The 23,162-nt window shown below is 40.6% G+C and overlaps 1 protein-coding gene across 1 annotated transcript in view; it reads right to left on the bottom strand.

The window, feature by feature from the left end:
- The window catches only part of LOC139697728 (uncharacterized), a 102,293-nt gene extending 79,526 nt beyond the window's left edge, over positions 1 to 22,767 (bottom strand). Inside the window, exon 1 of the mRNA XM_071596552.1 lies at positions 22,295 to 22,767. Coding sequence (XP_071452653.1) covers positions 22,295 to 22,296 — 2 coding nt within the window. The 5' untranslated portion in view covers positions 22,297 to 22,767. The remainder of the gene's footprint in view (positions 1 to 22,294) is intronic.
- Between the last annotated feature and the right edge of the window lie 395 nt (positions 22,768 to 23,162).

Raw genomic sequence — 23,162 nt, 5'->3', positions numbered from 1 at the left:
AGAGGAGGAACTGTCAGTTCTTTCTCTCTCTTGAGAAAGGTGACAGCGCCACCGTAAATTCGGAATACGCCTGAGTTTCTTTTTACGTTTCTGTGTTTTTATTTTTGTTTGCTAGTGCTATCTTGGTATACATTATTAACTAAACTGAAAACTATTCAGCATATTGAGGGTATGAATCCAAAAAAGAGAATCCTTACCTGTTTTGGCCAAGGGCTGTGATAATTAGGTTTAAAAAGCACTCCACAAATACGAAGAGAAATTAAAGATAAGAAGCAAAGGTTGAACGAAGGCCGCAATATCAGCCCACGCAAGCACACCAAAGGACCTTAAAAGCAAGGCAGAGCGGAAACAGAATGGAACGGAAGCATCTCCGAAATTCATACGGCAGAAGGAGATTTCATATTCGTCAGATGGTCGGCCAAAAAGCCTCTTAAGGAACAACGATTTGCTACTGTTTTATTTCTTGCAACTGCAGGCACTCTTGGCGACAAGAACTGCCAATATCAACTATCTGGCCCTCAAGAATTTCCAAAATTCGAGTTTTGGAATCAATTTATCTCGTCGGACCTTTCTTTATGCTCACCGTAATCACTAGAACGCTTAGTAATCAGCTCATGTTTAGTTAGTTACGCGGAGGTAGAGCGCAGGTCCTGGTCAGGCGTGAGGAATGGCACACGAGCGAAAATTCCGATTGCTGCTAACACAGGGTGGCACCCAAAAGTGGTAGGACTGATTTTCTCTGGCGCGAACGGAGCGGTGGAGGGGGGTCTGTCTGGCAGGGTAAGGTGAAGGGGGCTCTTAGCAACAGACCGACACCAACCTCAGTCGCCTGCGGGCTGTCGTTGAGTGAGGACACCGTTTTTAGTGAAGCAAGTTTTTTGTCCGCGTCGAAAAACAAAATGAATCTGAATTTAGAGCAACATTATTCCGTGAAGTTTTGTGCGAAACTCGGGTAGACGGCAACTGAGACCCTCCTTATGATCAAGCAGGCTTATGGGGACACTGCCTTAAGCCGTTCCACAGTATTTGAGCGGCACAAGTTGTTTAAAGAGGGTAGGGAGCTCGTTGAAGACGACCATCGCTCCGGACGGCCGTCGACGGCAAGAACCGACACGAATGTGGACAGAGTGAGGACACTGCTGAACACAGACCGACGCTTAACCAGTGAAAAAATTGCAGACCAGTTGGGTCTGTCTGCATCCAACGTCCAACGCATTATTTCACAGGATTTGGCCATGCGCAAGGTGTGCGCCAATATGGTGCCGAAAATTCTGCCATGGCGCGCTCGTCGTCAGACAGCTCCTGGCCAAATATGGCGTTGCCACGTTGCCACACCCACCCTATTCTCCCGATCTGACACCACCGAACTTCTTCTTCTTCTCTTTGATGAAAAGACAGCTCAAGGGACGACGTTTTGACTCGAAAAGGCCGTTCAAGAGGCTTCGACGAGGGTCATCAACGGCATCCCCAAAGAAAACTTCCAGCGGGCGTATGGGAAATGGGAGCAACGTTATACTCAGTGTGTAGCAGCTCAAGGAGCATACTTAGAAGATTATTGAGTCGATGTAAGTATATCGTCAATAAAATTCTTGTAAAAAAATCAGTCCTACCACTTTTGTGTGCGACCCTGTAGAATATTTTTTTCGACACCTGTTCCGCGCGATATTCAACTCCGTAATTGGCGAAGGTTAACATCCAAGTGACTTTCGGCCTCGAGATGAAGTAAACTTCATGTTTTGCTCGCACTTGCCTGTTACGAACAGAAAAAAGCAACTCGGAAGATCTTAGCACGATAGAAACCAAGAAGTACCAAAAAAATATCAGCGAACTACATACATACGTACACTTTCCCGAGAAAAGGACTCCATGTCTAAACCAGAAAGTATTGGGCGCGTTAATCATTATCAAACAATAAATGCACTCCTTTCAATGGTATCGGGGCTCAACACTGAACATTCATCTCTGAAGATGTTACTTATTTGATGAAAAGGGGCAGAAATACGCGCGATGCTCCCTAAAAGAAAACGGCATTCAAATAGTGACCGCACTTCAACCAAAAACATCTCCTGCATCGGAAAATCGTCTTGGGGCTATTGGTAAGGTATAGGAATGGCGGCCCAATAGGTATCGAATATATCCAGACTCGTAGCCATAAGAGAAAGAGAGGGAGGAAGGGAGAGAGAGGTCTTTATTTGGGCGAAATCGAGATCAAATGGTCCCTTCTTCCATTTAACCCATCGTCGTATACATACTATATTAGGCATAAAATTTATAATTACATGCATACATAAACATAAATACACATAGATAGACACGCACTCATTATGCATAGATTTTCATATCGGAAAAAAATATATATATATATATATACACACATACATATACTACACACACACATAGATATATATATATATATATATATATATATATATATATATATATATATATATATATATACATACACTTGCATATATAAATTAAGTATACACCTTAACATACACGCATACTCAAAGTAAATGACAGTGAAGAAAGAGAACAATTAAAAAAAGGAAAGTCTAAGCAAAGGAGGAGGTTTGTGGGAAAAGCTTGGGAGAGATAGAAGACGAGAAGGATCGGACAAAAGGGATAACTCTAGGTTCATATCCCAAATGGTTTTCCATATTTTTATAAATCCAGAGTACGTTTGCAAACTTTGATAATCAATGCGTGGGGTGGTTTGACATGTGAAGTTAGAGATCACCAAATGACACCGAAAGCCCTCAACGGCGTGGGAAACAAACTAGAGGGAAATAATGGTTCAGTAACCCACGTTCTGCTCACTAGACTACCATGTCACGAATTTGACTGAAAATGCATAAAATATTTTACTGACTTTTCCAATGGTTTCAATTGATGCAATGCTTTGGGACATGAAACCTCAGATTTTTGCCCAAATTTTGAAAAGAAAAAGTGCCTTTGCAAGAACGTAGGCAATCATTAATATTCCACTCCATCCCTCCCCCGAGTGATCTCTGCCCTAGTCTCCACACCGGACCCACGCATCTCCCACGAATGTGATGAATAAATTCATATTCTCACACTTTAAGAGCCAAAAGGTATACTTACGACCAAGTGTGGTGGAAACAGAGAGGCAAGGAGATCCGATAGTGGAGACCATATCACCACACTAACGGTTTAGACCGAGAACTTACAAAAACAGGGGACTACGAGCATAAGAGGGAATTTGCTTTTAAGGGCTATCAACAAGGAGTTGCCCGAAGAGACACGGTTGAAGTTTGACTTAAAATAATTTTAGTCACGAACAACCGGTGAACGCGAACACTAACATCACGTTACGAATTAATCCAAGTTCAGCCAAATTTTATAAAGTTGGAAATTTTTCCTTCTCCCTTTTAAATTCAAAGTTCATAAATTAAAAATGTGCCCTGGTCATAATGAAGACATAGCATCGATTATGGTGCCATTGGACCTTTCCCCAACCAGCCAAAGTGGTGCTTCTATTTTCGCGGGGAAAATTTCTCAAGGTGAGACAAACCTTAAATAAAAGATTAAGCCGAGTGACCTAGATAGGTCTCCTGAAGGGAAAAAAAAACAAAATAAAAGGTTCCTCTCGTAACTTATCAAAGGATAGCATAGGAGCGGTGCCTTGGAAGATTAATTTTGCGTGTGTTTTTAAGGCCTCAAATTTAGTATGTTTTGCGTCCTGGAAATGAAGATTGAATGTTGTGGATTTTAGGATACGCTATCATCTTTCTGCAGAAACCGGACGAAACCCACAGCACCATTTCCGCGAACTAAAGTTAGGTTAAAGCCTTCAAGACGGAACACTAAAATTAAAAAATAACAATCAAACGTTTTTAAGTGTTGCACAGACCTCCGCCGCCGCCTTGTCACATTCCAAAGGGTTTCGAGATATCTGCCCACGGGAAAAAATTACGAAAAAACAAAAAATCCTTTTAAAATCAGCACTCGCTGTTCAATAAGCGATTCGTGAAATTGTATCGTTTGGGTGATGGAAATAAAATGAGATTTGTGATAAATATGCCAATTTAGTGTAATGCCTATTTCGAATTTTATAACTTATTTCAGTGACGCACTTTTTACTTAAATCTAAAACTGGGAGCGGACGAGAAAGAGCCACGAGCACAGAGAATCGAACTCGGATTGCTGACTGGTGAGGCTCATTCGTGAGGTCACCGGACCAAGCAGCATTGCCCGTCCGTGTTGCGGGTTCACTGCGCTCGCTCTGCTAGGGTGACTAGGCGTCACGTTTACCGCTCAACGATGGCGACGAAAAGATCCTCTCAGGCTTTCGTGCCAAGGTGGCGAGACAAAGCAAAACATCTTACCTATCGATGACAATGTTGGCCGTAAAAGAGATTCTTAAAGAAATATTTATCCGGGAAATAATTCACTTTACTTTCGATACGTTTCGGATTGGAATGAAAAATGAATTGAGATACTAAGGAGAAGAAACTTTTTCGGACAAGTGAACTCAACAACCGCAAATGGTGCACAAAACCAGGTTTATAGTGTTTAACTTCTTCACTTTCGCATATTTTTCTATTAAATAAAATGAGATTCTCAGTCTGCTTTAAACCGTCAGTTTGCTTCAGTAAAAATATCATTTTTTTCCATATTCACAATTAACGAGAACAATTCGAGAGGAAGGCGCCTCGTGTAAATTATTTGGGTGCTTATAAATAAATAGAACCGAGTTTTGCTTGAATATTCGTGCCTGTTAACGTATATATATGTCCCTGTGACACCTGATAAAAACTTCGCCAAATTGAGTTTGGGATTGGATTGCACATTTTCATTAAACACGCATTTATGATCAATTAACATCAAAGAGCACCTCCCAATATCAAAATGAGTACACACACACATTTGTGCCTTTTGAATGGGGACTGACGCAACAAGCGAGCTCCGCCAGACAAGTGGCGCGGATGCCTCGGGCTCATCAAAACGCTTCGTGATCCGAAACGTTTAGAGAGAGAGAGAGAGAGAGAGTCGAGGGAGAAGGCCCAGAGCCGACGGACGGAAGTGGAGGGTGGGTTTTCTCGTGACTCGAGAGAGAAGTTGAAGATACCCACGGGAATGGACGAAGTGAAAACTTTCCTACATTCGAGGGAACGGATGGTACCCACACCACAGGAGCATTTTCGTAGCCGCCACATCTGTCAACAAAGTCATCGAAGGGGGAAAAAAAAGACACGGACTGGAAAGCGTAAAAACTTTGATTAAACTTTCATGGAACCTAAGGGATGACTAAGGTAAGGGCTTTCAGGCAGATTTTCGGCTTGAAATATTTCGAAACGTCCAATTAAGTGCTCGTCCCGTCCCGGCCTTCAATTAATGATTAACGCCGCTAACAAGCTTAGCTTATTAATTTGATTTAATTAACCCGATCGAAAGTGCCATTATGAGGGAAAACCCAAATAAAGCGGCTGCTTACAAAAAATCATCATCGGATGCATTCAATTTTCGACTCTCGATGAATTTGTCAGGCTTGAAAATGTTTCCGATAAAGTTTTCCCCTCTTCTTTAAAATGTTTTTTTTTCTTCCGTCGAGCTTCTTGCTTCTCGCGCAACATCTTCGCTATTTGTTGGAGCCAACCTCTCCTAACTTTTTCGTTCTCCTGTGGCAGCAAGTATCCACTGCTCCTAATCTCCTCTCACTCCAGTCCATACCTGGATGCCGATGAAAAATACGCCTCCGGATACATTTTTTCTAATACAGCTTTTCCTTGAATGAATAAGTACATCTTGAAGAAAATCCTCGTAGGAAAGCAACGAGATTTTCTTCAATAACTCCCTCACTTCGGCTTAACGCGTATCCCAACTGTTTGATATGTGAACAAACTAATCGGGGTTAACGCACTGGGAACACAAGATTTGCGGGGGACCACCGTCACAGTCTGTCGACCGAGAGGGCGCGGAGTAAGATGGCGCGTGCTAATGAAAATGAGTCCGCGGGAAAAGCTAAAATTGAAGAATTATAATTAAAAAAAAACATTCCTCCTCCCCTAATCCCGAGATAAAATTTGCTCGGAAGAGAGTGATAATGGACGGACGCCCACATGCGTTATTAATTGAGTGGAACTATTTTAAAGCGGTTCTTTTTTTTTGTTTAGCCTTTCCCTCCCTCCCACCGCCCCCTCCCGTCCACCCTTCGAAGGCTTAGGCCGAAAGAAAACGCGAGTGAACTCCATCCACAAGCCTCCAGACCCAGGCGCAAAATCAGTGAAAGGAAAACTGCGTTTCGCAAAGGAGGCGACGGACACGACACGGAAGGGGGGAGGGGAGAGGGGGGGTGGGAGAGGAGCAACGGACATGCAACGCCAATGGCACGCCACCTGGTGGGCCACGCGAGATTGCGTGCTAATATAATGATCATCTTGCGTCTCCCCCTCACGATGATCGCGAGTGCATCCGCCTCCCTCTCCGAAGCAAAAGGAGAAGTTGAAAAGACACCGAGTGCTTCGGATGGTCACTCAAGGTCCCTAGAGTAGCAAGCAGCCGGTAGCACGGTTTTAACGACGCGATGAAGACTTCATTATTGAGCAGTTCGGGCAAATACGAAACAATCGGCGAATTGGACAAGATGGCGCTCGCAGTGCAGCACGAGAATTGCGGGGCGGAAGACTGGTTTGATAACTTCAAAGAACCAGCGATCCAGGCTGGCATGCGATTATGCTCAAATGCAACGGCGTGTGATTTCGGGGAAGAGAAGGGCCAGAAACGAAATATCCCCAGAAGAACCCGAGAACAAATTATCTAATTGAATAAATCATTTGCCATTTAACGCAGCCATATGAATTTGTCATAGTTTTCGTTAACTAAAGGAGTTATCTCATTTTCAGATCAGACAGGTGGATAACGACTGATGTGATAATCATGCAGACAGCTGTCTCTTCCCTCGCCAACTTATAAACTCGTCACAAGATGTAGCATTACGAGGAAAACACGTCTTCGACGCTTTCGTGTTTTATTTTCGCACGACGAGTCCAAATAAAATCAAGAAAAGTAGGAATTTCCCAGAACCACTTCGAATTCAAAATGAGCGTTGGAGACCGAGTCATTAACAAATTTCCTGTTCTCAATTCTCCTCAAAATAGCTCTTTTTCCCCCTTCAGTGGTAAACAAGAACGTATGAAATTTTGAGCTGATTGAACTAAAAAAATCTCTACTTTGCGTACATTTCGGGTTGAACCAAAAAGCATGGAAATAAGAAGAAGAAAATTGTGTTGGATACGTAAAACTACGGTTTGTACTCAAGGGCGAAATAAACTGAAAGGTTAAACTACCCTTCTACCATATACTTTTTCATCTTTTTCGATCGAAAAAATTTAAGGCGTTATGCATTACACTCGTATTATTCGAGGCACGATTCTGTTTTGAATCCTGTAAAAACCACGAGTGAAAGTCGTCATTGGTCATAAAGTTGACATCATCTTAATCTAAGCACTCAGCGCGACCGCTTTAAAGAATAAGACAGGAAATGTGCCAAGTGCCTTCTGCTTCCATTCCGGGGACTCGCGTTGGATTGCCGTGGAAGGCGACGTTTCACAGAGGCGTAAAGGAGTTTACTTGTGTTTTATGTGAAGATGAGTTCGTGATAACCACGGCTAACGTAGACGGGGGAGCCTCGACTTATTCAATCATGCTCCTGCCCGACTATCTCGCAAGGAATTTGGCTCGAACGTACCGCCGGAGAAAAGATTTAACGCTGCAATGGATAGTCCGCGGTCTTAAAAAAAGTTACAAAGTTTTAAAAAGAATTTATATTTTCCTCCATATCGATTATTTTGAAAATATAACGCCCATTTCTACAACTCCTGTATATAATAGATACATACATTAATGATGTAATTTAGCTGGCTAAGCACTATTAAAATGATGAAATTGGAATGACGAATAATAATCACTAAACATAATTTACCAGCAACATACATAACTTCTAAACTAAGTAAACATAGGTTATTTCAGTTTAAAAACTAATGAAACGGTGGCATTTGGTGGCACGCCTAATCATGTTTTACAAAACGAGCCATCCAAATCACATAAAACGTTAGCAATAGGGCTTGCGTCTTAAACTTCAATAATATTTTCTCAGTGACGCGCACAAACACGACCAGGATAATCTACTTTACACTGCATACGATACTGTTATGAAAAGTTGACATCATTATCATAACCCTTTATTTAAATTCGATATTTTTTCTAAGTTGCTTTTGTCATGAAGTGTTTTATTAAGTTTCACATACTGTTCGTACGCCTTTTTTTGATGCTATTGGGGTTAATAATCACCATTATTGACCGATGCATACGCATATTTAACACTTGTTTACATATTTTTCTTTGAAAATAGCCTTTTTTGCAAATGATTTTCTTGATATAAAGTGCATTTTGGCGGCGAATTTGAAAAAGGCTGTTAGAACTTCATTCTAGGAAACGATAATGAGTAAATTCAATAGTATAGTTCCGAACCCTTCTAGTTCCACTTTTTACATGTGATTGCGTATACGTATACCTAGACCAATTGCAATTTTCAAAGATGCCATGCGTGATCTTTCGGGATATTAAAAAAAATAAAGTTTCAATTCTCTCTTCACTCACCGATAGGGTTACAGAAGCCCAACAGCGGGGGGAAGGGGGGGAGGCAATCGTGAGAGATTTATTTTTCCAGAGGCTCTTGGATTGGGATCCACTGGTAATACGTATTAATACATTCTACTAGATAATTGGAAATTGTGTCGAGTTTAACTCTGACATAACTGGAATACGAATGATATTGGCGAAATATATTGGCTAGGTTGATGAGGGAAAATGATTGCCGTGCCGATTGATATAAGAAATTAATTATCACTCCTACAAGTGACTACAACAGTATGAAACATCAAATACGACAGTTAGAACTTCCCTAAAGAAAATGATACGGAATATCATTATTCATCAATCACTCTAATGGACCACACGCCCCCGGGGTAGGTAATATGAGGAAGTGGAAATTCCACATTGTTAGGATCTCATGGTGCAGGAGGCGGAATAACATGAGTCAGACGCGGAAGGGAAGGCACTAATCTATCTATAAGTAAGACCTGGGCGGAGCTTCATTTACTGACGACGACAAGGGAAAAGGAGAGATAAGTTCGAGGGGGTTACATGACAGCGGGGAATCTTCAATAAAATTGACTACACTGATTTTTCCCGACTCTGTTCGGCATGAATAGGTTCTTCAGTCCTGGAAGAGTGGTTTAAGGCTGGGAATCAAAGGAGGGGGAAGGAGTAGGGGGGACTGGCGAGGCGCCAGCGGAAGTGACCAACCAGTTTCAATATTAGTCCAATTCGACGCATGGAGAAAGAGCGCGCTCGTGACGTAATCACGAAATGGAACGAAGTAGCGATACCATTTAATAACATTCTCCTCACGCGGGATTGAACCCCGGCTCTCGACATGAAAGGCCAGTACACTAGCCAAGACTGGCTACCCAATTCACGTGGAAGTGACCTGCTTCGCTGCTAACTTCATCGCTTTTTGGCCTTCCGCAGGCATAAAATCGCTCCAAATGAGCAATGACTCCCTCAGATAAATCTCTGAACATTGAACAATCTTTGGGTGACTTTTTTCTTTAAGCGGATATCAATTTACATATGGCAATTATATACTTTTAGCGACTTCAACCGCTCAATTTTTTTAAAAATTTGTTAAAGAACATCCAATCAATTAACTACTTTCCCAAAATGCTTCGCATATATGTATTACCCATTAGTCGTCAATACCAAGCTGCCGGTCATGGCGTGCTAATAATAATCAATGATTTATCATATTTTTATTTCACCCATCATTATATAATTCCAGTTTACCGTAAAACAAATGAGGAATCGCGTGGGGAAGGGCATGCGCGCAAGAGCGGAGGCTGCGAGAGGTGGGTGCGATGGGCGAATCTCTCGAGGGCAAAACGCGGCAGCGGTGCGAGCATCCCTCTCTCACCACGCCCCCTCCCCCGCACCCACCCACATGTCCCGTGCATCAGTGCCCCCATGTGAACGAAAGCGCAACTGATTGTCTTTTGCCACACCTGACCGGCCGTTGCCCCTCGATTCAATGACCCCTAGGCAGGCGCTATCCCCGCTAAACCATGCGCCAAAAGAGATCAAGTACCTCCATCCATCGGCGACCGTGTCTCTCGCTAAGGGTGGAGCTCAACTTTTTTCGGATGGCATGCTCGTAATGGAGAAGATAAATGCAAATGTGTTTCGAGGAATGGGAGAGAGGAGGGGTGTGTTGCAATTCAAAGCACGAATCATAACGAGCTTACTCACAGTACGTGGTGTCACCACAGGGTTTTTCAAATGAATCTCAGAAAAAAAGGTACCAACGTACTTCATGGATAGGATATCAAATCTTCCCTACAAGAGAGTTCGTTAAACTCATAGTGGATCAAGTAAAATGCACTACTTTGCTAAATGGTTCGCACGCGAAAAGCTTCATGGGGCCCCTCTGTCCAGAAATAAGAAGACAAGGATTCCAAAACATCTGTATTCAAGAACCTTGGTTCCAATCACAGAAGTAGGATGGAAACTTCAGAGGAATAGTCAGGAATGTTGAGTATTGCATTACTTACACCTCATCCCGAATAACTCTCAATCATAAAGGGTGGAAAGAGTCGATTTTGAATCACATAGGTAACTAAGAAATCAAGTAGATCTAATAAAAAGTATTATGAACAGAATGGAATGATGAAACAATGATTTACGAAAAGACGGCGATGTACGAAAATGTATAGGTATGAAAATTGCGGTCAAGGACAATAAGAATATAATAGTTAAATTGGGTTCAATGGTGACTCTGCGGAAATAATTAGAAGCCTACACGACACTGAAGAGGGAGGGTTCAAACTGGCTGGTCAGACGAGAGCAATATGAGAAGTTGAGGAGTATGGGACGTTGGGGAGAATTTCCAGGTCCACGCAGAAACTAGTTCGAATGCCATACGAAACAGCTTTTTCTTAGCATAAAGATCTGTAATTTTTAGATGGCCCAAAAAAACATCGTCATTATTTTAAGGAATTTTTTTTCAAAACGAAGTGTTTCCTTGCTACTGGGAAAGTGCATGATTGAAGTTTTGCGTTGACATAAATGTGGAAAGAAGGACCTCAGGTGATAAATACGCCAGAGGCATATGGTCAGAATAAACTTTTTCGAACATTTCTTTAAATATTTACCAATACTTTTAAAGGTCCTGCATTAAGGGGCCATACTTTTTGTGGGTATATTCGCAAGTTGCCCGATGAGCATCGAGGGATATTTCTTCAATACCTGTAGGAAAAAACTCATCCCGTACATTCGTGAGAAAATATTGATAGAAGCATATGGGAATAACACGAAAAAGGATCATTTGTTCAGAATCAGGAACACAAGAGCACGGACATGCAGCGGTGCAGGTAAGTGCGATAGAACAAGACGAATGATTTTCACACTCCGAAGTCGTCGTATTGTTTTGTTAAGACGGCGGTGGTGTCAATGTTTTGATATAACCCTTCTTGAAAAGGAAAGCTACGTGCTCTGGGAAATACTGCATCCTGTGTCTCGCCAAGGATGTTTTTATGGCTCTCATTCTAGTACAACGGTGAATTTCAAAGTGGATTTGGTTGACTGCAGCCTTCATTTCCCTCCATGCACTGGGTTAATTCCTTTTACGACCGAAATCTCATCATTTCACACCGCTCTTCATTGAGTCTCCCAATTATTTCTTCTTAACACTCAATGTGAAAACTTCCCATTTCTTTCATTTATATTCATTAAAATGCGTTTCATCTCGAGGTGACTGTAAACTAGCACACGAATCACTAAAACAAAGTATTCACAGGAAAAACTTATAAATAAAAAAAATAAATTATGCCAAATTCAAAGAACTGCACGAGATACCCCGATGGTTACTTCCATGGAGTCAACCGCTGATTTGCACCGAAATGCAGAAATTCCGCAGATCAACAATCATTCCCCTTGACCGGGAATCGAGGAATTCGGGTTCAAGCGCCGACCACAACGACCGATTTTTGAACTGTGAAATTTCTGAATTTATCAATATATAATTTAATAATAAATTTTGATAATAAAATAAACTTTTACATTTTCGTGCATAAGAGCGCATGGACCGAAAAGAGTTCGCTTAAGTATGAAAGGTAAGTAAATAACAAAATTAAGACAATAGGCACAATTATGAGATTTTAAATGTCTACAGCGTTAAGAGGTGAGCATATCTAAAATGGGCAATAATGCCATCATCTTATCAGTACCACCCAGTGGCCTAAACAGCGTAATTTGGCCATAACCCTCGCTTCAAAAACGCTAAAGATTGACGCCTAAGCTCTCCATTCTAATCCGCGCTATCCTTAACCCACGACTTTAAGTAATTTCAACCGTGGTTCTAGTGAAGAATTTCGCGCAGTGGGATTCACATACAACTTCATCATTTCATTCACGGATAACGGGCTAGGCCATTCCGGCGCTGTTTTTCTATCAACCCACCCGCGTGAGTGTGGGACTTTATGCAAATTACACAGAGGAAACGACGCAATCGTGTTTCGGGGGAATTGATATTGACTGTGGGGGATGGGTAAGGGGGGATGCTTGTTACGGTACAGTGCGTGCCAAATCGGAATTTCTTCACGTTCCAGTTTGGGAACGATTACAAATACAGTTGCCTTCCACGCACCACATAATCTTGTGTATGACACTAGACGTGCAAACGTGATCAGGCGTAGATTAGCCGGGAGGCCCATTATTTGAAAGGCTTGAGAAGAGGGCGGTTGGGACCCTCACCCGTTTTAGACTTTCAATCCAGTTCGACATCCTCTCATTTATTCCGTTTTATGAACTTCTGAACACGTTGTTCATAAGCCCGGAAAATCAATTCGGTTAATGTTGAGGAAGACGAAATCATTTATTTGAATTAACATTATGAAATTATTCCATTAATTGGTTGTTCGTGGCATGATTTCACGGAAACGGTTCATTTTATGATGACAAACTATGACTTTGTTATTCCACAGTATTTAATATAGACACGACCAGGGTTTGGACGTCTAAGTCATCATCACTACCTGGTGACGACGTTGAACGTCGAAATTAAGGTCATTTATAGATGCAAAACTGTGGAATTTGAATTTATAAGTTTTCATTGTTCCTTTAGGAAAAAAATAGAAAACTACTACCAGTAAAAAGTAAAAAACAGTGTTCTCAGGCCATATTAAACTGCCAGGGGATAATATTTTCCAAGTTCGTTTCTTTCAGTCAATGCCGTAAGAGCTCGCCAAACCTCACCAACTTCCTGTAACTCAAGTGATGTCACGGCCACAAGGATATACATCTTTTTAGCAGTTTGCAGATACGTTATGCGCGATATCCTATTTCCTGAATGTCCAATGGACGGGACACTCTTTTAGAGGGGCTATCGTGGACGATTGTCGGTTATATATATATTCACATGTTTTACATGGCTATGCTAAGTATTTTGTGGAATTTTTTGTGGTAATGACCGACGAATAACAACAAACTTTCGCCAGACACGTACAGAAAGGCGGAAAAGGAGGCGAACGCCACCCAAACCATTAGGGGAAGTAACGCGAGGGTAAACTCTCATTGGCCGATGATACTTCAAAGAGAGTGCTGTGAGGAAAACAGCGTGAGGTGCACTTTGGAAGGTTTTATGGTAAAAGTACATCGTTACGTGAAAAAAAGTACGTTTCATCGATTCATGGCGGAAGAGAAATCTCACGTGGAACGGAAAATCTATTCACGACTCCATTCCAAACGATTGGTTGCGGTCCAAATTACAATGGAGCTCGAAAAAAAAAGCCACACCACATAGACAAAGCCAGGAAACCGAAGTTCGTGGAATGGTTGCAAAACTACGCATTCGCTTTACAAATCTACGAAACATATTACAACACAAACTGAGAAAAAGATCTTTTGGCAATTTCCACAGTTGAATATGCCACTGCGGATAATTGCTCGTAAACGGAGGACTGTGAGCATAATTCGAAACGATTAATTCGACTTGAATTCAGAAAATGCGCGGTCCATGAATTTTTTAAAAGCATAGATTGCTCAGCCTTCAGATCAAACTAATAATTCAATGACCATTCCGGTAGATTTATTGATATATTATAATGACAATCAGCGAGAGTTTGACTTTCGATTATTAATAAAAGGTAATTAATGTTGCTTAACAGTTATGTCCCGGTCGTTGGGTGTGGTTTTGACGGTTGTGTAATTGTGGAACCATTTCGAGCGACGCCGCTTGCACCCCCTCTGTTTTGCCTGGCCGGTCAGTAACGCCTAATCAGTTCATTGGTGGTTTGCATACTAATTCCTCATCAAGTTAACCATCAGAAAATAATAAAAAATCATTCAATTCCTTCCTATTCCCAGGGACAGGTTTATGATATAATTTAAATACACAAAATTAAATTGATGAAGGCAATGTAACTTTTGACAGCGTATTACAACCGGTAGGCTGTGGACATGATTGAATTCTTCGAGCTCATGAAAATTTCTACGTCATGATAATACGTAAACCGCTAACCGCTGCAAGAGTGTTAGGAAGGGAGTGATTAGGCATAGGGCTTATATGCATAAATATGCACTTATAATTGAATATTAATATGCATTTGCGCATACATGGCATTCACACTTAGCGCACATACTACATTTCTATCTTCCCCACGACTCTTCAAATGCAATGCTAATGACTGAGTTGTCGCCCAAAACCTAATGTGTAAACAGTTGATTAAAACACAAGAACGGTTTAACCGACAAATTTTCCCAAGACATTTTCATATCTGAAAGCCATTGGGTATCCAAAACAAAATCAAACGAGTGTCTCCATCAGATACACGTACGTTTAAGAGACGAAATTATTTTCGGGTGTTTCAATGAGCTTTAGACGTTTCAAACGTAATGAGAATGAGAAAATACCGATTTTCACTTCGCGTGTCGTGGGGCGCTCAGGCGAACACCCCCCCCCCTCCCGCCCACAATGATCGCACAAAGACGTAAGTGAAGGTGGAAATGAGATTTTAATGACAATCTTTTGACAAACATTCGAGGGAAAATAAGAAAGTCTATTTCTCCCCTGCGCCGGAAAATATCGATAATTTTTTCCAGTGGTTAGCCACTGTTTTGAATAGTCTGAGAAAAAATTCCGAACAACCTCATCAAATCTTTTGGGAGAAATGGGACGATCACCATCGGGAGAAATAGGTCATCTAGTACACCGTCGCTCGTTGAAAGTTTAATCTTTGGTCATTAAAGGTTTTTTCGAACCATACCGCAATCCCTACGTATTCCACGTCTCACACGGGTAGTAGAACTGGGTCAATAGAAAAGGATTTCACTTCAAAACTTCGATTGGAACATCGATCACGTCTCCTCGGTGAGGCATCAAAGCGTAATTGGACACATACTCATCGATGTACTGTGCTCAAACTACGCGTAAAGTTCTGCCATAGCACTGGTTTCCAGAGTCATTGTGTCGTGAGAACAATTTTCTCCAGAATAATAGACTGCGTTTCTTTAATGACACATCCCTCTCATTTCCAGACACTCGACCGACGAATTCAAAATAACGTGTCCGGTTTCCCCTATCGACGTTACAATGAATACACACAATGCGTCAAAAGCTTCAAATGTCAATTATATAAAAAATCGCAGGTTTAACTGCACACAATGATGGTCAGCAGAAGTTGAGCACGCGCGGAACTACTTAATAATCTAGTTGATGAATTACATTCCGCAAGCGTAGCACAGGACTCCGTCCCATTCAGTCCTTACAGTCAAAGTTCAGGAATTTGCAAACGGTGCATGTTGCCGTGAAATGTGCTCGTCTGTATCCCCTCCTCATGAACGGGCAAATTCATAACAGGTCATCTGAAGTGTCTTTATGCTGTCACGACATATCACGAGAATGGAAACAGTTATTGTCCCACAACCGTTGTTTTTCGAAAACCGACAGCTATTGTTCCGGATTTATGAAAATACCCGACTTGAATAAGGTTTTTCAGACTACACCTTATCTGTACGTTTTTCAGACGCCTTGTCACATATGTTCTGGTCACTCATAACATGAGAAAATAGAATGGTTTGAGGCGTCACTTTGTGCAAGGGATTCATATCGTAAAAGAAATACTTAGTCATTCCAAATATAATTGTGGAATAACTAAGTATTTCTTTTTCAATGAGAAAATACGCCGATAGGTCGTCTAAAAGCTAATATAAATACAAAACCACTGAGCCATCTCTCATTTATGAATCGCCATTACTACAGCGTGTGTTAATGGAAAATATTTTTAGTATATTTTGTGAATTTCTCCTTTGATCTCCAGGTTTATCAGACCATATATTAAATTTCCAATACATTTGCATTTTTAGATTTTAACAAATCTGCTACGAACTGCTACACGTGAAACTTCCACATTCACCGCACAATGACCGCAGAATACGCCAATGTTGGCGCGCGTCATGGGGTTGGGGAAGGGAAATTTTCAATTTTGTTGATACACCTAATTTTTACGATGATAAGTTAGATACCTTCAGCTGTTCAGAATTTCTCCGCGATTTCGTTGGAAGAGCCCCCAACACTTTTTGCTGCTTGTTAAAAAAGAGAGACTTCGCAGAATTATCATCGATCAACAATTGTTGTGAACAGGAGCACTGAAGACGTTCCCCCTTCAATTACACCTTCAACGATGGAAATAAATTACACGTCACTGAAAGAATTTTATTTTTAGGCTAGCCATAAAAAATAGGATCCTAGTAAAAAAAATTAGTCCGTACAAGTAGGAAGTGAATATAAACGTTCTCTCGTAAATTCGATGGATATAATACAAAACTTCCACGAAACGAAGTCTGATCCTGTCAGGCATATTTGCCATTTGCTACCTTTCACCACAAACATGGAAATCATTTGGACATTAATCAAGTCCAAATAATTTGCTATTACGTACTAGTGTACAGATATGCAATATTGCTCGCAAGCTGCAGTTACTTTATCTGTTTCAGGATCGATTTTCCTTCGAAATATCAAATGGGAAACTACCATGTGTAAATTAACATACGTCATACATTTTCATGCCAAAATCCCCGAACAGGACCGCTTAGTGCACTCCTCAGTCAATAGTCTGCGGATTCCTTTAAAAAACTGAAATTGACCACCGTCAAAAGGCCACATGTGTATTTTTTTATCCACGCATGTTTCCTCGATCATTTTTTTAAAGTTTCAGATTTTTTCATGGAAAGCAATCTTCGTTTTTAATTGGCGCTTTAATATTTGAGACTAATGAAACCCGTGCAAACGAATCGCATTCTCTTTCAAAAGCTTATTCAGTTTCTACGAGAAACTCTTGGACTTGTTTCACTTTCGTGGGAGGCTTCTCACGAAGAATTTCAAAGTGATAGTGAAAGAAAGATTAGGCCGGCTTTCCTTGAACCATATTTTCCTCGAAGTCGTCAAAATACCGAGCGAAACGCTTGGAAACGATAAAATAGAGCGACTGCCTGGCGGATAACGCAACCTTGCACCACTAAAATACACTCTAAGAGCTTATTCTACGGGGAGAAAAGTTTGAAAGTTCATTCGAGAAGTCCCTAGCGGGCTGAATACTTTAGCAGATGGTTTGTTAACTTTTTTCAAGAGAACTGAAAAATTCCAATAGCTGACTAACATATTTCAATGAAAGACTTAAAAAAGTTTAATGTAAAAAATCTTCTCAAAGTATTCTCTTCGTTATAGCCATTTTAACCTCTTTAAGTGTGAGAGACCTGAGACGACTTTGACTTTATACTTAAATGACTTCCACTATACTATATAATTCAATTATTTGAGTAAACAATAAGAATAGGGGCACATTTTTATAAGTGAAAAGAAAACAAACACGTAGAATTTTAGATTTTTGACAAATATGGTAACTGTACACCGCCTAGAATAATTCTAAGATTTTTTTAGGACGGAAAAGTTTCGTGTTATCTTTGAGGATGTATATTTCCTCTTTAGATTCAATCGAAAAGATTCTTCTAGATATGTGGACAGCGCTCCGCGAAACTTTCATATTCTCTGAGTTCTTCACGGGCAGGGAAGAATTTGGAAAATTCGTTACAAGAACGTGTCGACTTTAATAATACGGATTAATTAATATTTCCCATTTCGCTAAATCTAAAACTTAAGTGAAAATTCATCCGACCTTCAAAATTGTTTTTTGGCGTTTTTCACAAAAAAAGCCTTTTCCATTCTAAGATTAGCATTGCTGTTTTGGAGAAATATGACTCGCTTTACACAAAATAGACAACATTTTATAAATGTTTCCACCTGCCGTCTCCTTGAGATTAACTTCATGACATCCAACGAATAGACGAAAATTTAGCTTTGGTATGTCGATTTACAAAACTAATTGCTATATGCTTATAATTCCACATAAGCTAAACAATTTTAATGAAATTGCTACTGACCAAAGGAACTTAAATTTATTTATATCTATACCGTGCCTCAAATTGAAAATAAAAGTTTGCCGGGGGAAATTTTGAAGTTTTTTTACGTTTTCCAATATTAATAAGAGGTAACAAATTCCATGATTTCATAAAAATAATTGAATAAAGTAAACTTTTAATTCTTAAAATTAAGATATAATTATTTCGGACAACTGCTCATTTCTGGCACTATACTCGATCGAAGTTTATGCAATATGCCAGTACCGCATTTTTAAGTTACAAGTAGTTTTATCTAACACAATAAGGTTCATTCAAATCTGAATATGAGCTGTGTATTATGGCAACGAATGGACCAATTTCGCACGCACTAAGAATGCATTAGAATGAGAAGAATAAAACGAAAATTACGTCCATTTAATGATATCTTCAAAAGCAAGTCACATCCTTTAGTGCTGCGTCGTTGACTCCGGCGCTCATCTACTCCCGAGTTAATGAAAAAACAACCATGATATTTAGCTCGGATAAAACTCAGGTCGTCCTGAGGGTAGCTTTCTAGATACTTCCTCCCCTCTTACGTCACATAAACCGCTTAATAAGCTATTATAGCATAAATATGGTTTGTTTACAATTTTAGAACGAGCAGAGTCACATGTGTGAGCTAACAGCGGATTTCATCACGCCTGTATGAGAAAAACAACTTGAAAAAGGAAGTTACGTAAAATTAAGGAAGCAATGAAGTTAATAATAATTCCTTTTGCATTGAGGACCTTGCTTATACTTTGTGCGACCAGGGAAACAACCATTTACGAGAAAAAAACATGAATGCAGGAGTTACCATGTGCTTTTGTTTAATTTTAATGGCTAATTGAATATAATATTTGGAACTCATCATTCCACGACATGGTAAATTAGATGAGACAGCTTCAACTAAATCTAAAGTGGCTATATTGACGTTATTACCGTTGGCTCTTTGATGCTTCAAAACAACAATATTAATCAAGCTAGTTCTGTTAGTCAAGCTTGCATCAAGTAGAACCGATCGCGAGAGATTTTAACGACCGATGCAATGGATGATGGACGTATGTAAGGACACCAAAGCTAAAGTATGTATGCTTATGGCCAAATTGAAAATCTAAACATTTTATATGCGTGAAGAAATACATAAATAGAAATAACTTCGTTCTTATATTAAAGTACAAATACAATTAAAGATCCATTGGCTAAAGGAGCAAATACTCAAATGATAAATTCTTCGTTAATACGATCCGCGAGTTATCGACAAATGACGAGCTATTTTGTATACGAGAGTAAATTTCGTAGATCATGAATGTCACATTATTTTACATAAAATCAATAACAGAAGTGAGGACATGAAATAAATAATGTTCTCGTGCCTGGGATAATATTAACTCTGAGAAATAGGAAATACATGCAAAGATTGTTTTCCTCTGTTCAATACACTTGCATTCGTATTTTCACGGCCTTTCTTTCTAAATAAGAGTTAGGCGTAAAAAACGTGCAAATAACAGCTGCTAAATCAGGTGGATACAACACGAATCATGTCTATTCCTCGTTAACAAGATAATAATATGTACTTGGTCCATAGTTGAAGATTTATTTTTTACAGCATTCAGTTAGCGGCTCATCGAAATGAATATTTCTTCCATTTACGAAGCTATGAAGCAACAAAATCGCTAAATTGAGGATGAGAAGGAATCTGAAAACACCGTGAGAGATCCACTACTTGGGGAGCGTTGCCGGTATCGTATCTTCTACATTTCAAAGTAGAGTGAAAGCTCCCAACGCACGAAAAAAATTCAAAACATGCTCACAGCATGACGACGTACGAAGATCATAACAGTCGAAAAAACTGCAGGCACCGAGGGTTTTCAAAGAAGCCCGTCTATGTGGGTTTATTAATATTCAATTCTTCTAGATTTCGATTCCACACGCAAATTAAATAAAAGCAAGTAAAGAATCTAATTGCCCACAATGACTATAATTGAAATACGGTCACGCAGTTATTTTAGAATAAATCGCTTTCAATGAAAGTTTTTATAATGCAGAAGAGACAAAAACACAGCAATCTAATAACTACTACACCGGATATTGGTATATATCCTATTTCCGGCAAATTTGACTATGGTATTTAATCTTAACAGTAAAAGTAAATATTATTAAAAAACAATGCTACACCAATTTCCATTGGCGACAGTTGAAGTAAAAACAATATGCGTGTAGCAGTTAAGTTCCTTTTCTTCGTCCTGTGGCAACAAATAGGAGTTAAAAACTGTAAATGATCTTAATTTAGTTGTATTTTCAGGAAATATTCGTTATATTACCAAAATAACAACAACCATAAGTGACAATTTTCCCGACGCGGTTTTGCGCTCAAACAATTTCCTCTGGAAGGGCTGTGTAAAGTTTAACTCATCAAGATCCATGAAAAACTTCACAATCAGCTTCACTCCTAAGGAATTTATATTTGATCACTAACTAACATCAGAAAATAAACGTGCACGCCTTTCAAAACACGAGATAGAGTGAGGTGGGACACAGAGACAATTTCCGACAACAGATTTTAACGTAAGTATATTGAAGGCACTTGGTTTAATTAAATCATTTTGAAAATTGCCAAGTTCATCTGGAACAAATCCTGGACACAATAAAATCTCTCTTCCTTAAATCGATCTAGAAATTAGGAACCAATTCAGTTTTATTCGAAACGCGAAACAGCGTAACGAGGGAAATTACGATATTTATCCAATACTTGAATCGATATTCATGACATGTCAATCGAGAATGAAATATACAACAGGTCGCAGCATATCCTCACGACAGGAAGCAGTTGTCACAGCTGCAAGGAGGCTCGTTCTGATTCATCCTCGCCTGGCACTACCGGCTATGCTCTGCGATTGGCTGCGTTTCCCCCGATTCGATTAACATCACTTTTGAAAACTCTCATAATAACGTGTGTGTGCATATACCGTGACGACATGTCAACGTTCCAAAATCGCTCGGAATGAAGCCGGTTCCGCCGTTAATACCTCAAGACTGAACACAGTTCTCATAAAGAAACTGTAACGAATGGTATAGCTACAACGACTCAATGAGTCACTCATCTCAACGTTTGCCCAACTAATAAGAAAGATTGGTAAAAATCAATTGAAAGATGACCAATCGCCTCTTTGACGCTCATTGGTATTAAATGATCATCGGAAACGGGGGAATTAGTGAAGAAAGAGGGGTCCTGAAATGGCAAATATCAAAATATGCTAGAATGCAAATATCAGTTAAGTTTCCCGTCATTATTTTATTATAACCGTACCTAAAAATCTTATTATTACTATTAATAATGTGGTAAACTGATTTAAAAACGTCATCCGGACAAAAAACCATTTTCAGTTACTTCATTCTTTAGCATTAGTATGTGATTGATTACCTTACTATAATTACTCCTGCTAAATTACTTTAATCTATCTCACAACCAGTATGTTCTTCGTCCAGTCAGCCAACTATAAATTAGATTATTTAAAAACCACCAAAGAAATCCATTTTAAAGGAATCATAAAGCGAAGAAAAACAGCACCCTGAACCAAAAAGAGACGGCATGCATAATTAAAATAAAAGAACAAAAGCTCCTTGGAGCGTGATGGTCTCAGGGGCAGCGACCCCCTAAAGCCTTCATTCATTTCAGCCAAAAGTATCAGTAAAATCAAATATCACGGCTTTTGCCCCCGAAAGAAAAAATGTCCGAGGGGCTCCGTCATCCCAAACCTTAGGAATTAAACACGTAACTCACATTCTAAAATATCACCGCCCGCCTCGGATAAATTCCAGAGTCGCCGAAGAGACTGCGACGGAACTGCACCTCAGGGACGACGTCCAAATAGAAAACTTGAGCCTATGGGGGGCGCCCAATAAAATATCCAATGGCACACACGCGCAGAGCGGCACGACCTGGCACCGAACGATGTAACTACATGGGGTCACAGCAAATGTCTCTCCAAATAATTAATCCACTTCTAACTGTCCACTTATCAGGTCCGAGAACCTTCCCAAATGTACGACGTCCAGCTCGCTCGATCTATCTCCGCGCACAAGAAACAAATGTCTAGCAGCCGCAACAACAGCCCTGCCGGCCTCGGCGAGAATGATGGGGTGCGTTCACCGTCCAGCCACCAGCCACACCGGTAAGACACTGGTCGAGAGAGCCGCACGAGACAGCAGGAGGTAAAGAGAGAGAGGACCCGAGCCCTCCCCCCTAGCCCACAACACGGCACCACCTTCGCACGGGAGAGGCGGGCGGGAGGACGAGCAGGTGCCGAAGTCCGACCAACGCGATACACGGGCGAGCTGTGAAAGTGCTTCGAGTGGCAGGAATCGGGAAAAGAGAAGGGGTTGGCGGGGAGGAGGAGGAGGGGGGGAGGCGAAAAAAAACAACTGTGGTGTTTCCGCCGTTCCCCCTGGCGACGACCCCGGGGCGGTAGAAGGAGAGGGGAGGGAGGTAGGAATGGAATTGGAGTGCGGGAGGGGAAACGGGAGTGGTGTTCGCGCGCGCCCGTGCGTGTGTGTGCTCAAACATATTTTTTTACCATGGGTGTCTTTTGGGGAATGGGGGACTGCTTTGTTTCGCCTGGGGTCGGTGGGGTGGGTTGGAATGGCCGGCC

Source organism: Hetaerina americana, unplaced genomic scaffold (genome assembly GCF_022747635.1).
Source record: "Hetaerina americana unplaced genomic scaffold, ioHetAmer1.1.p SCAF_8, whole genome shotgun sequence".
NCBI lineage: Eukaryota > Metazoa > Arthropoda > Insecta > Odonata > Calopterygidae > Hetaerina > Hetaerina americana.
The sequence above is the reverse complement of the archived record's forward strand: the minus strand, read 5'-3'. Positions and strand labels throughout refer to the sequence as shown.